The 15947-nt window shown below is 43.6% G+C and overlaps 1 protein-coding gene across 3 annotated transcripts in view; it reads left to right on the forward strand.

The window, feature by feature from the left end:
• LOC119961966 (protein TANC1-like) overlaps positions 1 to 15947 on the forward strand; it is a 145192-nt gene that overhangs the window by 44173 nt on the left and 85072 nt on the right. For all 3 annotated transcript variants that reach the window (XM_038789625.1, XM_038789627.1, XM_038789628.1), the window contains exons 7-9: positions 2741 to 3022; positions 3945 to 4096; positions 8568 to 8799. In XM_038789625.1, the coding sequence (XP_038645553.1) occupies positions 2741 to 3022; positions 3945 to 4096; positions 8568 to 8799 (666 nt within the window). The remainder of the gene's footprint in view (positions 1 to 2740; positions 3023 to 3944; positions 4097 to 8567; positions 8800 to 15947) is intronic.

A 15947-nucleotide genomic window follows, 5' to 3' on the forward strand; every position in this document is an offset into this window, starting at 1 on the left:
TCAAAGTTATACTGATCTGACAAGTCACCCCTTACATTTATTTGCGAAAACATAACTTGATTCTGTTCGTTATATTCAAAATACTGTGGGCTATACTGTGGCACAGTGATTAGCATTTCTGCCACATGACACCAAGGGTCCGGGTTCGATCCCAGTCCTGGGTCACTGTCTGTGTGGAGTTTGCACATTCTCCCCACGTCTGCCACAACTTAAAAACTAACTGAATTGGCCGTGCTAAATTGATCCTTAATTGGGAAAAAAAAGAATTGGGTACTCTTATTGAAAATCCTGTGCTGTGCTTTGAAATCTTGTATGTTTGAGAGTATCCAAAATATACTACCCATGCCTCAATTTGCACCAAGTCTCTGTTCACCTATCACCCCTGTGCTTGTTGACCGACTTTGACTCATGATTAAGTAATGTCTTGATCTTAAAATTCTCATCCTTGCTTTTCTGTTCCCTATCTCTAACCACCTCAGCCCCACAACTTTCTGAAATACCAGTACTCTAATTCTGGCCTCTTGGCTGATTGTAATCGCTCGATTAGAGTGGTGTGGCATTGGTGCTATACACTGGAATTTCCTCCCTATATCTCTGCTTCTCCACCTCACTTTCGTCTTTTAAAGATAGTCCTTAAAACTTATCTTTCGGTCATCGAGAATATATTATGTAGTCGTGTTATAATGCTTCCCTATTATTTTATCTTAAAGCTGGCTTATCCAACATTTCAAATTTGTTCTCATTCAAGGGGTCAGTGGACACATTTTTGAATGATGAGGGGCGGCCCGACGCCCCGCTGGGTTGGAGAATCGCCCGGGGCCCGTGTCAATCCCGCCCCCATGTGTCCCGAATTCTCCGCTTCTCTCTCCTCCTCCCCCCCCAGATTCGGCGGGGGCGGGAATCGCGCCAGACGGCGGGCCCCCTGCGGCGATTCTCCGGTCCGTGATGGGCCGAAGTCCCGCCGCTGACAGGCCTCTCCCGATCTGCCCCATGGTGAACTGACCCATGATCGGGGCCCACCGATCGGTGGGTGGGCCTGTGCCGTGGGGGCACTCTTTATCTTCTGCCTTCGGCATGATCTTCACCGTGGCAGAGGCGGAAGAGACCCCCTCCCCTGCGCATGTGCTGGTATGACGTCAGCAGTCGCTGACGCTCCGGCGCATGCGCGACTTACGCTGGCCGGCGAAGTCCTTTCATCCCCGGCTGGCGTGGCGCCAAAGGCCATTCACTCCAGCCGGCGGAGTGGGAACCACTCCGGCGTGGGCCTAGCCCCTCAATGTGAGGGCTTGGCCCCTAACCTTTGGGACGGTCTGACGCCGGAGTGGTTCACGCCGGGTAGGGGGGAATCCCGACCAAGATCTGACACAATATTAAACATGAATTTCAAAAGATTGAGAGGAAGCCACTTGCATATCAAAGCAATGAATTGATCATTTTCGAAAAATTTGTAATTAAATAAAGATGACCATTAGAGTGTATTAGGGTCAGTGTGTGTATGCGTGTCTGGCTCACTCCCAGTCTTGGGTTGCTCATTCACTCACCTTCACCCATGGTGCGAGTCCATGTTGGTGAGAAAGGGTGAATGAGAACATGCAACTGGCCATGAGCCAGACATGTATTTGTTCCGCTCTCCCTCTCTCACACCCTCGCCCACTCCTGCCTGTGACAATGACTAGGTTTTCAGTTGCTGCATCTTTGTGTGTGTTCTCTTTTTCTTCACACATGCTCTGTCTCTGACCCTCTCCATCTCGCTTCCTCTTGCAGCTTTATAGCAGTTTTTCAATATAAGTCAGTAGAATGTGCAACAAGTTTTGTGAGCCAAGTGGCGCTGCAACCTGGCCTGCGAACCATGAATTGGACAAGCTTGTGTTAAAGACACTATAAATATGCTACAGTTGCAAGATTCACTAAATTGTCCTGCATTTAAATGAGATTACATGATTTTAGGTTTTGCATGCCCGATTTGATTGAAAGAAATAGCAGTGGCCATTGTAAAAACATATCCAAATTTGATTTTATTCGAGCATAAAATTAAGACTATTCTTTAAAGCTTTTATCTACTTTTGCAATATTATAATGCCATGAATAATGTAACTTAGCTTAAAGGGATGGTGAACCTTTGTTTAAAACCAAGTTGTCCTACCAAAGTAATTGATTTCCAGTAATTATGAGGTTCTTTCTGTTACAAATAGATCCCAGAATTAAAGTTTTGAATAATTACATCTGCCTTGAAAGTATAAAATATTGTGACAAAGTATGAGTACGATCATCAATTAAGTTGATCAGATGTGTATTGTGCTAACACTCCAATACCAAATCAGCTTTCTATTCAAAACATACATTACATTGAAAAAGCTCTAATTAAAACTTAATTAAAGTTAATATTTCTGTTTTTGCATGTTTTTTTCACATTTTCTGATGCATTTACTTGATTTTTTTGGGGGGGGGGTGCATAGATTTAGAATCATAGAATCACTACAGTGGAGAAGGAGGCCATTCGGCCCATCGAGTCTGCAGCGACCCTCCCAAAGAACACCCCACCTAGGCCCACAACCCATCCTGCCCCTGTAACCTAATAATCCCACCTAACCTTTTGAACACTATGGGGTAATTTATCATGACCAATCTATCTAACCTGCACATCTTTAGCTTCATGAAAATTGTAGTGCTGTTCTGGGCATATTTTTAAGAGACACTAATGATGATAATTAACCCAATCTTTTTTTTACATTTTATTTAGTGCGATTTACCCCCTACAAGCCAGTTGATATTATATTAAAGCCATTATTGTTTGAGGTGCCAAGCATCACTACAGATTCAATATTTATTGGTCGGGATTGGCTGTTCCAGAAGATAGATGAGATCCTGAACAATGGAGTAACACTGGAGAACAAAGGAACAGTAATTGTTGGAAATGTTGGATTTGGAAAAACAGCCATTATTTCCAGGCTGGTGGCACTGAGCTGTCATGGAGGTAGAATGAGGCAAATTGCTTCAAGCAGTTCCAGTGTATGCTCAGAAAGTGAGTTTTCTGTCGTCAGTCCTTGAATTATGGTACAGCTGAACCCAGACATTCATGTTACACAGGCATGAGAGGTCCCTAACACTCCTATCAATATTGCATCAAATTATCTATAGAAAAATGTAAGCTACAAAGCTTGTACCTTGATGGGGCAGGGAAGGGCAGATAATGGCGAGCCCCATTAGTTAGGCATTTTTTCTGCACCCTTCACCTCAAATATAATTTGCACAATAAACTGTTGGAAGTTCAATTTGCTTATGGCCTGGCGAGGGCAATGGACATCTGGGATATTAGTGGCAGGACCAACAGTGTACCATCTTAACCAATCATGATTAAGGATTGAGGAAGAAACAGGAGCAATGGGGAAGGAGGATGAACCAGAATGGCTGAATTCGAACCAAACCATGTAATGGAAGGGAAAGAAAAGTTGGATTAAGAGAGAGGGGGGAGGAAAAGAAAAAGTAAGAAAAAAGTGTAAAATTTGACATTTTAAATATTGCCTTAAACCACATTTGCTTTCTGGGCCAGAATGGTTGATTGGCAATGCATTTACAACTATTATGTTAAAAGGGTTCTTGCACTTTAGGCGGCTTCACTTTTGGTGGCAATTTATTGGTGAATTAATGTGCACCTTGTTAAAAAAAAACAGGAAAAATGACAATTTTGCAATTGTGCGAAGTAAATAACAAAGTGCCTTAAATTCTGGAGAATTGTAACTTAGTTTATCTCCTAATTGTGTTAATCATTTGGAATTGGGCCTCTTTTACCAATGGCACTTCTTTAACTGTATATACTTTGCTTTGTGAATGAGTACATATTTAATTTCAACATTTCTTTGGGGTAGAGGTGGGAGTAGATGAATGTTGACTAATGTTCTCATTTTCTTTAGTTATTACAATGTATTTATTTAAACTATTAATAGATACAAACCCACACAAGGAACTTGCATTGAGCCAACCACTCCAAATCTCCTCTTCCTTTAATGCTCCCAATACCCTGAACAATGGGAGTTTTCGTGGAACCCCTGAGCTACAAAGAAAAAGGGAAGAAGCTTTGAAGAGACTTGCAGCACAGGTAAGCTACCGCTTCGTATTGCAGTAACTTTTTGACACACATCAGCATTTTCTGGCTGATGTTCTAAAAGTAGACACTAATTTATGGTGAATGCATGTGAGTCCAGTATTCATAGTATTTTGCAAGTGGCTTTACACACATTGGCTTTTTTGTACCGAAAAGGAGAGGAAAAAACCTTGCCTGTGACATGCTAAGATGCAACTGGTTTGCAATGATTAAAGAAGTCAAATTCTTCATTTTATATAATTCCGTGAACTATTTCCATTTTTCTGTTAAAGCCAAAAAGCAGAAGTTCTTTTCATAAGATTGTCATGTTTGTAGAATGATTACAGAACTTTATTTCATTATTTGAGCAAAGATTTTGTCTATTTTTTTTACTAAAATATACGTAGTCCTGGGTTCTTTTTACTTTCTTCGATCAATGTATACATTCATCGGCTGCAATGGGGAACATCAAAACCCTACCAATGTTGCCCTGTAATCATTGAATTGTCAGGAGGATTGTGAATAGGTGACCGTGGTTATTTCCCAATAGTAAGTATGCGTATGAGGAAATATTATGGCACGAGAGAGATCAGGAACTCTCTCCTTGAGAAACAGTGCTGCAAATGACTCAACTCCCCAATTTCGTTGATAGTGGCACTGGTTGTTAACCACCCCAGTCTTTGAAAGTTGCTTACAACACTCTTAAGATGCATTTTCTTTTACAGGTAGATTGGGAAGGGCATGCATTTTAACAGGTTATCAAACTTTGCTTAGCATGTCTTCCACACATACATAAATAAAGACACCCACATCTCAATGTTTTTTAGTTCCTTTTCAGGATTTGGCCATCGCTGGTCGGGCCAGCATTTATAGCCTAGACCAAAATTTCCCATGAGAAGATGTGACTCCAGAAAAATTTTTTTTTGTGTTTGGAGTCTTTTGTTAACTCATGTCACTGTTATTTGAACTACACATTAACCAATCTCTGCAAGGATGTAGCACTTGGTTATAAAAACATAAATGATGTACCTTTGATCAATAAAGTGCTGCCAATGTGGGAAAGACAATCGGATGAAAGCAGTGGAATGAAAAAAATCACAAATTGCAATGGTTGAATTTTGTCATATAGCTGCTGTCAGTAGCTGTACAGTACCGGAAGCCCAACTATTGATACATGGCTCATAGAATCACAGAATTTACAGTGCAGAAGGAGGCCATTCGGCCCATTAAGTCAGCACCAGCCCTTGGAATGAGCACCCTACCTAAGCCCATACTTCCACCCTTCCCAAGCCCATACATCTTTGGACAGTGGGAGGAAACAGGAGCACCCGGAGGAAACCCACACAAACACGGGACAACGTGCAGACTCCGCACAGACATGACCCAAGCCGGTAATCGAACCTGGGACCCTGGAGCTGTGAAGCAACTGTGCTAACCACTGTGCTGCACGACTATAATCCAATATTTGTTTTTGGGGTGACTAATTGGCATCCAGGGTGAATTTAAACTAGCAATGTCTCCTGAGCTTGTAGTCTTTCTGAATACGTGCCTCCAGCCCGAAGTTTTATTTGGCTCTACTAAACTAGCATAGTTGCTTTTTTTTTAAAAAAGTTCCCAAGTTATTAAATCTAAGCTTTCCCTCAAAAGAATTGGCAACAATATTTCATAGAATGTCAATCATATTGAATCATGACCTGTTCCTTACCAAGGCAAACCCATTTACCAGAAATGTGAAATTCATTTTTAAAGAACCCTTGTCATTTAATAATAATCATTGCATGACAAGTAAGTCAGCCTGATTCTAGCATTTTAAATTAACTCTTTCAAAACATAAAAACTTTCTCCTCTTGTATATGAATTGTAACAAAAAAAAGTTTGAGAATTGGCAGAGATTTTGGAGCCAGAAGCAGATTTTGTGCTGCAGTTCGAACATCAAATCTGTGCAGTGAAAATCTTTTATAGGCAATTCCAAAATGAAACACTCAAAGCTAAGTGTCATAATTTTGAGGTTTTAACACCAGATATTTTTGCAGATTCAGCATTGCTGTTGTTCGAAGCCTTTTATGCCCCCTATGATCCATGGCACACCTTTTACCTGTTCAATATCTAGATAAATGAACATGACACCAGAATTGTAAAGCCCTCATAGACCAGCTTCTTGAATGCAGTTGATGGCAAAAACCATTTCTCTGAATTGAAACAGGCTGTGAAACAGCAGATGATTTTCTTTATATGCGAGATATGAATGAACAGTACATACTGAGACCATGACGTCAAACTAGCTTGATTTTTTTCTGACTTGCCTCTTTAGCAACAGAAACACACTGCAAATTGCCTAAGTGTTGACTGCCCTGTACTCACTCACTCAGAACTGAAAAACTGAACTGATAAACATAGTAGGCTCCAGTTCATTTAATAATTACCTCTATTTTCAGAGCTTAGAAATATCTGTCAATTAAAGTCACCACCTGGGGTCGATATTAAATTTGTATACCTTTGGTTTTCCTTCTCCACACCCCACCTCCCTATTCTCCACATCTTTCTTGAATACCCTTCTGCAATATTATAAGGAACCAGGTGTTGCATCAATGGAGCAGTCTCTAACAAATTGCAAGATATTTGACAGAATAAATAATGGTTCCTCCAAGGATGAATAACTAACACCCTAGACCTTCATTGTGTAAACTATATTGAACCAAGATTGTGAGGAAAATTGAATAGACTGGGTCAGAATACTGTGTTCAGCTTTGAGAGTTAACGCATAATACTACAAGAATGTAAGCTATAAATAAATATTTCGCTACAGTAAGTTTAATGTTTTCTCCAGATTGTTATGTATTTTTAAGCTGTTTAGTCTGAGTAAAATAGTGGCAGAAAATAATGAGGAATTACGTCGATCAATTTGATTCATTGAGTTGTTTCCAGATTACATAATATTACATCGAATTTACAGCACAGAACAGGTCAGTCAGCCCAAGAAAGTCTATGGCGACGTTTATGCTCTATTTTCCTTCAATTTAAGAGTATTTATACTCTGCTTAAACTACCCCATTGGTAATGAGTTCTCATTTTCACACTCTTGTATTAGTGTCAGTTTTATCTCTCTCTCTCTCTCTCGGTAACAATTAGTAATTTAACTGGGTTTGTAATGCTTTTTAAATATGAACTTATTCTCTCTCTGGTGAACAAAATTGTTTTTTGATTGCTCTGAATCAGTCATGCTTTATTCCCCCTAAGATGGACATGTGGCACATTTTGAACTGGAATGCTACTGGTAGGGTTGCCACCAGCCTCGTGCAAATATATTTTTATGTTTGAAACTTCAGCAAAACCATTAAGCCTTCATAGTAGTAGCTTTAATAAATATGAATGAAATGTACTGTAGATCTAAAGTATATTTTTCATATTTTTTTCTCTGCTTTGCTGCCGTATGTCTAAAATATGACTATGGAGGGCTTATATTGCTATAGTGATCACTTGATGGGGACAGACTTCAGATAGGAATATCACACAAGTTTGCATGTTGAAATTTTGTTTTGTCAGGATAGTTGGGAATTTTTAATGTAAGTTTGTACATTTTTGTCTTTTTACTTTGACTCCTTGCTCTGAAAGTTAGGAGAACTAAACAAAAGGAGTTGATTGTGACTCACAACTGGATGGTAGAACTATACTTTGCACACTGAATAAATTCCCCCCACCTCTTAAGGTAACCTTTTTCAGCACTATAAGACCATTTGCCTTCAGTTTTGTTGATCTGCCAGCGTGGTTGGCCAAGGAAGAACACTTCACGGCAGATCAGCTACATGCCCACTAGCTTTGTATATTTTCTGGCCCATTTCTCATTTTCTGAATCCGTCCTATGCCTCCAGTTTGTTCAATTTCAGTGCTTCTCAGCCCTCTCATCATCCTCTGGGCACCTTCTGGCTGGCCTACTTGTTAGAACAATCATACCCAAGCAATCCCTGCTTATTTGTTTGTTTTATCCGCTACTGCTCTTGTTGATGCACTCACCCATGCATAACATTTCCTGGCCAACAAAAGCTTAACGAGGAGAGCGGATAATTAAGTAGTGACAGAAAATGGGGGTAGAAGATGGAGATCTAATGAAAGCAAGGAATGAGAGAATATGAGAATTTTAAAAAGTATAATTAAGAGAACGAGCAATTGAGAATCCAAGCACCCTTTGCAGTACCATTCTATTCCATCCAATATGAGCGAATACCACAGGAAATCTGAAACAAAAACAGAAAGTGCAAGAAACACTCAGCAGATCAGGCAGCAGATGTGGAGAGAGATAACAGGAAAGGTCATTGACCTTAAACATTAACTCATTTCCCTTCCACAGATGCTGCCTGGCCTGCTGCATATTTTCGTATTTTGATTGTATTTCAAATTTCTAACAAATGCAATATTTTGCTGTTGCACACAGGAAATCCTTTGTTATATAAAATACAGAAATAACAATCTTGTTTGTTTTTTGAAACAGGTTGTTGCCTATCACTACTGCCAGTCTGATAACACTTACACCTGCCTGGTGCCAGAATTTGTCCACAGCATAGCAGCTTTGCTTTGTCGTGCACCTCAGCTAGCAGCATTCAGGGATTTGCTGATGAAGGAATCACACATACAGAGCATACTCAGTCTACGTTCTTGTGTCCAGGATCCCATGGCTGCATTTAAGAGAGGTATTTTGGAGCCACTTGTAAACCTGATTAAAGGTAAGGTTCTAATAGATGTAAATAGGTTGCCTTAGACGTCCAACGGCATGTAGATAGGATTAGTGGCTGCTGGAGGTATGTTCCAGCAAAGTACATGCTTTAAATAGGACATTCGTTAAAAAAATATCATTGGCCTGTTTTTTAAAAAATCAGATTGCAAACATTAAAAATTACACCCTGAAATACTCATGTAGTCCAAATTTTGTTCAAATGGGATGTTTTATTGTGTACTCCCATCATTTAAACTTTTATGGGAACCTTTAGGTTTTTGTCAGCAAGTTTTTAGAATTGTGAGCTGGCAACTTAAGGGCGGGGGCAACAGGGCCTCTGCAACCCTAATGAACAATGAGACTAATGGTGTGACTGTACCCAATTAGATTAATGGATTGAGAAAAACAGGTAGGAAGGAGGATGAATTAGAGAGAGTAAATTAAATGTCAAATCATGCGTCGAAGAAGTGGAGAACGAAAAAAAATTGAATAGATGGAGAGAGTAAAAAGACAGAAAGGAAAAGTAAGATGATGTAAAATGTAACACTTTAAAAATGTTCTGAAGCAGTAATAAAAATGTTCTGGAACAATTCATGGCCGGAAGCATGAGTCTCCATCTTTATAATTGTGTGCTTTTTGGGCTAGAAGGGTTGATTGTTAAAAGGGTCCTTATGCTGTTAATTATAAATCCTTTTTTTTTATATAAATATACATTTGTACACTATACAGAAGGTGATTGAAACGGTTATTATTTACATGTTTTTCTTTCTGGGGTGCCCCCCCTTTTTTTTTGTTATTCGGGCTCCATCTTAGGCCCTTTCTTCTGCCGTGGATATTATAGTTTATCTTTCATCTTGTTTTTGTTGTCCCTCTGGCTCGTGTATGTGGGTCCATTCCTGTCTGCTTTGTATGGTCCTATTGCCCCCCCGCACGCCTCATCTCCTATTTGTTATTGGCTTCGAACAGGTCTTGGAACAGACTGATGAATGGCCCCCACGCTTTGCGGAAACCCTTGTCCGACTCTAGGATGGTATACTTGATCTTCTTGAGATGGAGAAATTCCAACAGGTCTGACAGCCAGTCCACAGCTGTGGGTGGTGCTGCTGATCGGCAGCTGAGCAAAATTGTCCAGGCGATTAAGGAAGTAAAAGCAAGGGCATCGGTCCTCTTTCCCCATATAAAGTTCTGCCTGGTCTGATACCTCGAAGACTAGATAGCCACTTTCTGGCATGGCTCCACCCTCGCCCTCACCCCCAGAACCTTGGACATCACCTCGAAGAAGGCTGTACAGAACCTGACAAGTCTGGGGCAGGCCCAGAACATGTGGGCGTGGTTGGCCAGGTCTCCCTGGCACTGTTCACACTTGTCTTCCACCTCTGGAAAAACCTGCTTGTTCTGGTTAGGGGCGTTCTGTGCACCACTTTAAACTGCATGAGGCTTAGCCTTGCACAGAAGGATGCTGAGTGCTTCACTCCAGTGTCCCCACCCTACTTCCGTCCCTAGTTCGTCTCCCATTTCAGTCTTGCTCCATCTAATGGTGATCTTGCCCTTTCTGTATATGCCCCCACTGTTCCATTTCTCCATACTGTCCGCGTCCAATAGTTCCTTCAGCATTGTGTCTCTCGAGGCCCTAGGGTACCTCGTCGTCTCCTTACAGATAACGTTTTTGATTTGTAAATTTTGGAGTTTCTGTCCGTTCGGTAGTTCCAGTCTTTCCGTCAGCTCATCCAAGGTTGCAAGTCTGTCCCCCATGTAGAAGTCCCTAATTACTAGCATCCCCCATCTTGCCTCTACCTCTTAAAGGTGGCATCTATCTTGGCTGGTGGGAATTTGTGGTTGCTGCAGATGGGGGCCATGGTGTATACCTTGGTTAAGCCAAAGTGTTGTCTCATCTGGTTCCAAGTCTATAGCGTTGCTATCACCACAGGCTGGGTGTGTACTTGACGGGGAGTGCTGTCATGGCTAGGGCTCGGAGGGTCGTTCCCGTGCAGGAGGACTCCTCCATCCTCACCCATTCCTTGATTGTTTCTCTTCCCATTCACCCATCCTCTCGGCTGTGGCTGCCCAGTGGTAGTATTGCAAGTTCAGAAAGGCCAGTCCGTCCATGTTGCTTCTCCTCTGCAGTCTAGTCGTGAAAATTCTTGGATTCTCTCTTTCTTTCTTCTCCCCCTCCCCCATACAAACGCCATAATCATTTTACCTATTCTTTGGAAGAAACCCTTGGGGATGGAGATCTGTATGGATCTAAACAGGAAGAGGAACCTTTGCAGCATGTTCATCTTGATCGTGTGCACCCTCCCTGTCAACAAAAGTGGGAGTGTATCCAATCTCTGTAGGGCCTTTTTGACTTCCTCCGTCAGACTGGTCAGATTCCACTTGTGTGTCCATGTTCAGTCGTAGGCCATCTGGATCCCCAATTAGCTGAATTTGTTTTTGGCTGGTTTAAATGGTAGACCCTCCAGATCTGTCCCTCCCCCGTTCGGGTTCACTGGGAATATCTCATTTTTGCCCAGTTTGCGTTTGTAGCCAGAGAAGGTCCCGAACTCCTCTTGGAATTTTATGATTTCCTTCAAGCCGTTCCGTGGGTCATCGGCATAGAGTGAGACTCTGCTCTCTGCCTCCTCTTCGGGTATCCTTCCAACGTCTCGCAGGATGATCGCCAGGGGTTCAATTGCCAGGGCAAACAGGGACAGCGGGCGTCCTAGCCTTGTGCCTCTGTGCAATTGGAAGTATTCAGAGCTGGTGGTGTTGCTCCGAAGGCTCGCCTTGGGGCCATCATACAGGAGTTTCACCCAAACTAGTCCAGTACCTCCATGAGGTACTTCCATTCGACTCTGTTGAAGGCGTTTTCTGCTTCCAGGGAGACGATTACCTCTGGTGTTCTCTTCCCGGAATGGGTCAGTCTCACATTCAGCAGCCGTCTGATGTTCGCGGTTAGCTGTCTACCCTTGACAAAGCCTGTCTGGTCCTCTGCGACCACTTCTGGTATGCAATTCTCCTGTCTCTTGACCAGGTCTTTTGCAAGGTTAAAGACCATTTGTAACTTTTTCCTCTCCGCCAGAAGCTGTACTGTCAGGCCCTTGGCGTATCTTTGTCGACTTCCAGGATGGAGTTGATCAGTTGTTGCCTTGCCACCATCTCTTCTCTATCTTTACATGACTTGTAGGTTATAATCTCTCCCCATATCATTGCCTCCAGTGCCTCCCAGAACGTGGGAGGTGAGACTTCCCCAATCTGGTTGGTAGTAGTGTACTCGCCTAAGGCCTGTGATGTTTTCTGGCAGAAGACTTCATTGACCAAAAGGTCCATGTCCAACCTCCATGTGGGTCAGGCCCGTCTCTTACTCTGCTCTTACTATTTCTGGAAGCATCGACTTTCCCCCACTGCAAAGAAGTCGCTGTCGGAAATTTCTCAAATTGTCTTTTTTATGACATCCATGTCATCCCAATTGGGCGGGTATACGTTTACCAGGCGTACCACTTGTGTGTCGATGTCGGGAATTTCCGCCATCGTCTTTTTATGAAATCCGTGTCGTCCCAGTTGGCCGCATGCACGTTTACCAGGCCGACCGGTGCCCCGTCTAGGACACCGCTGACCATGACGTACCGTCTCTCTGGGTCTGTAACCGTCCTTGTTGCCGTAAATACCGTCGTCTTGCTCATCAAGATAGCTAGCCCCTGTCCCGTTACATGAGTGGTACGTCTGTCCCACCCAGCCCTTCCTCTTCAAGTGCGTCTCTTGAAGGAAACTATGTCAGCTTCCAAACTTCTCACGTGGACAAAGACTCTGGATATTTTCACTAGGCCGTTAAGTCCCCTGACATTCCAGGTGATGATACTGGTCGAGGTTTTGTTCCCCTCTTTCTGCGGGATCAACCATACTTGCTTGGTGGACGCGCCCCTGCACTCCGGGGTTTCCCTTTGTTAGGGGGCTGTCCAAAATAGCCGCTGTCACCATGAGGCCGGACCCTATGCTCCGGGGTTTCCCTTTGTCCAGGGGGCACCCAACATGGTCGCCAACAGTGTGTACGCCACTTGGGTGAGCCCCTGCACTCTGGGGTTTCCCTTTGATTAGACCTCCAAAGTGGCTGTTTGCGGCGCAATCTTACTGCACCTTACTTGCTGAAACAAATCTGAAACTCGTCCCTTTCTTATCCTTGTATTTCCCTTGTGTTCTCCCTTTTCTATGTCTTTCTTGCTCTCTCGCGCTCTCCCCCTCCCCCGGCCAGTCGCAGCCCCCCTTGCTTTTGTGCTTCCTAGAGCTAGCTCACCCCGCTGGTGTGGTGGCCCCCATCTTGGGCTGATCTTACCCCTTACCTATGCCTGCTAGAAAGCTGTTCTCTGTCTCCTCTTCACCCTGTCCTGCGTTCCGCTGTCCTCGCCCTTCCCTGACATATTTGCTCAGAGCGAAGCAGTACTATCCTGCGCAAATGTAGTATAAATCCAACTTTTCTCTTTTCCTCCTCTGCTTTGTCCATAACGCTGCCTTGTCTGCCCCTTGTCCAGGCCGTTATCTGCAGGAACTTGTCTGCCTCTGCTAGTGTATTGAAATAATGTTCCTTGTTTTGGAATGTGACCCAGAGCCTGGCTGCTTTTGTACAAGGCAGATTTTGCCTGTTTGAACTCGATCCTGCACTTTGACAGGTCTGCCCCAACGCCCTGGTATACTTGTATTCTATGTCCTACCTAGCTGCTCACCTTCGTCTGCCTTGTCCACCGTAAGATCTTCTCCCGACACTGGTATCTCTGTCATTTGGCAATTATTGCCCTTGGCTGCTCCCCCACTTTGGCCTTTGGCCTATGCGCCCTGCCAATCTACGGTGGCTTGGGGAAGCTGTCACTCCTGACTAGGCTGCCCAGCATCTGGGCCAAATAGTCCATTGGGTCCCTGCCCTCAACCTCCTCTGGCAGGCCCATGATCCAGATATTTTGGTGCCATGATCGATCCCCCTGGTCCTTGACCTTCCCCTTCAGACTCCCCTGGGTTGCCATCAACCTTTTAATTTCGGCCTCCAGAGCAGCAATCCTGTTGCTCTGGTCCATCAATGCCTTTTCCAACTCTAGGATTGTCTTCCCCTGAGCTTCCAGTTTCTTCCCCATTCCGTCTATCACCGTCTGCATTGCGACCAATACCGCCGTCACTGCCACCTAGACCGCCACCTGGATCTCCATTTTTATCGCCTCTTTCATCACCATCAATTTCTTTGTCTGGAACCTCTTCCATCCATCTCCAGGCGGGGAGGGGGAGGCCGTTCGGGTAGTCTGTCTCCCTTTCTCCAGGGTGACCAGGAACCCCTCGCTCGTGGGCCCGCTGACTCACTCACTCACTCGCTGCTCTTGGTTTTTTTTCTCCAATTCTGCCTTTTCTGTAGCCTCTTGAGTTCCCATTCGCTGGCATGTTGTACCTATTCTCTCCCTTTCCTACTTGTGGGTGTAATAAATTTGAATTTCCGTGCTAAATTTGTCTAAACTGCCTGTTTGGTTGTATTCTGGAGGAGAGCCACCTGATGTGAGACTGCTCAGCATATCACCGGAAGTCCCAATTACAAATCTTAAATGGGCAGTAATGTGCAAATTCCGAAATTTCATGAAAATCAAAAGTGTGAAATCCTGTTTTTACAAAGCTAATGGCGGAGTGTTGCCGATCAGCCAACAAACTGCAGATTTGCAATTGGAGATGTCTCTTCCACACCACCAATTACTGGCCTGTTTGCAAGTTAATAACTGCATGCATAATATGGCCTGTAATGTTAATGAATTCTCAAATTTCCTTTTCATTAAAACGCCCCTCAAGTTTCTAAATAAATAGCATTATGTTTATAGAGAACTCTTCGCTAAATTCTTTATGCTTACTGCTGCATTTTCTTTCCAAAATTGAAATGATTGGGGTTGGGTTAAATCCAAGCCACAGAAGCATATGGATTGATAGATCCCTTTTTAGGCACATGGGTTTATGCTTTGTTTTCAGGCATATGTGGATACTTGCAGTGTGGGAATATTGTAGTGTAATGTACTTTACTGTCTAATCTCCAACATTTGGCAGCACGGTAGCATGGTGGTTAGCATAAATGCTTTACAGCTCCAGGGTCCCAGGTTCGATTCCCGGCTGGGTCACTGTCTGTGTGGAGTCTGCACGTCCTCCCCGTGTCTGCGTGGGTTTCCTCCGGGTGCTCCGGTTTCCTCCCACAGTCCAAAGATGTGCGGGTTAGGTGGATTGGCCATGCTAAATTGCCCATAGTGTCCTAAAAAGTAAGGTTAAGGGGGGGGTTGTTGGGTTACGGGTATAGGGTGGATACGTGGGTTTGGGTAGGGTGATCATTGCTCGGCACAACATCGAGGGCCGAAGGGCCTGTTCTGTGCTGTACTGTTCTATGTTCTATTTGAAATGAATTGATTAGCATAAAAAGTAGCAGCGTTCACCAAGTTGAGGTTAAATCCAAAATCTTATGGGTAGAAACACCATGTACCAGCCATCTAAACAGTTGATGAACTGCCAGATAATGTCAGCCCAGGTGAAGCTCATGAATAAAAGGGAAAGTGGCAGCATGGATATGAAGCTGGCTGAAGACAGGAAACAAGAGGGGAGGGTATACAGTGATGTTTCTCCAGAATGTTAATAGAAGCTACTGTTTTCTTACATTTATGTAATCCCGACAATGCATTCGGCCCATTGAATATGCAATGACCCTTTGAAAGACCACCATACCCAAGCCTAATCCCCCACCATATGCCTATAACCCCAACTAACCATTGCACATTTTGGGGGCAATTTGGCATGGCCAGCCCACCGAGCCTGAACATCTTTGGACTGTGGGAAGAAACCAGAACACCCGGAGAAAACCCACGCAGACATGGGGAGAATGTGCAAACTCCGTACAGACAGTAACCCGAGGTCGGTCGGAATCAAACCCGGATCTCTGGCCTGTGAGGCCGCAGTGCTAACCACTGTGCAGCTCCATTAATCTGTATTAATGACTTGGAGTTTAGTGTACAGGGTACAATTTCAAAACGTGAGGAAGGCACGAAACTTGGAAACATTGTGAACTGTGAAAAAGCTAGAGATAGAATTCAGCAAAGCATAGACTGGTGAAATGGGCGGACACGTGGCAGATGGAATTTAATGCAGAGGTGTGTGAAGTGATACATTTTGATAGGAAAA

The sequence above is a fragment of the Scyliorhinus canicula genome, chromosome 2 (genome assembly GCF_902713615.1).
Source record: "Scyliorhinus canicula chromosome 2, sScyCan1.1, whole genome shotgun sequence".
Lineage (NCBI taxonomy): Eukaryota > Metazoa > Chordata > Chondrichthyes > Carcharhiniformes > Scyliorhinidae > Scyliorhinus > Scyliorhinus canicula.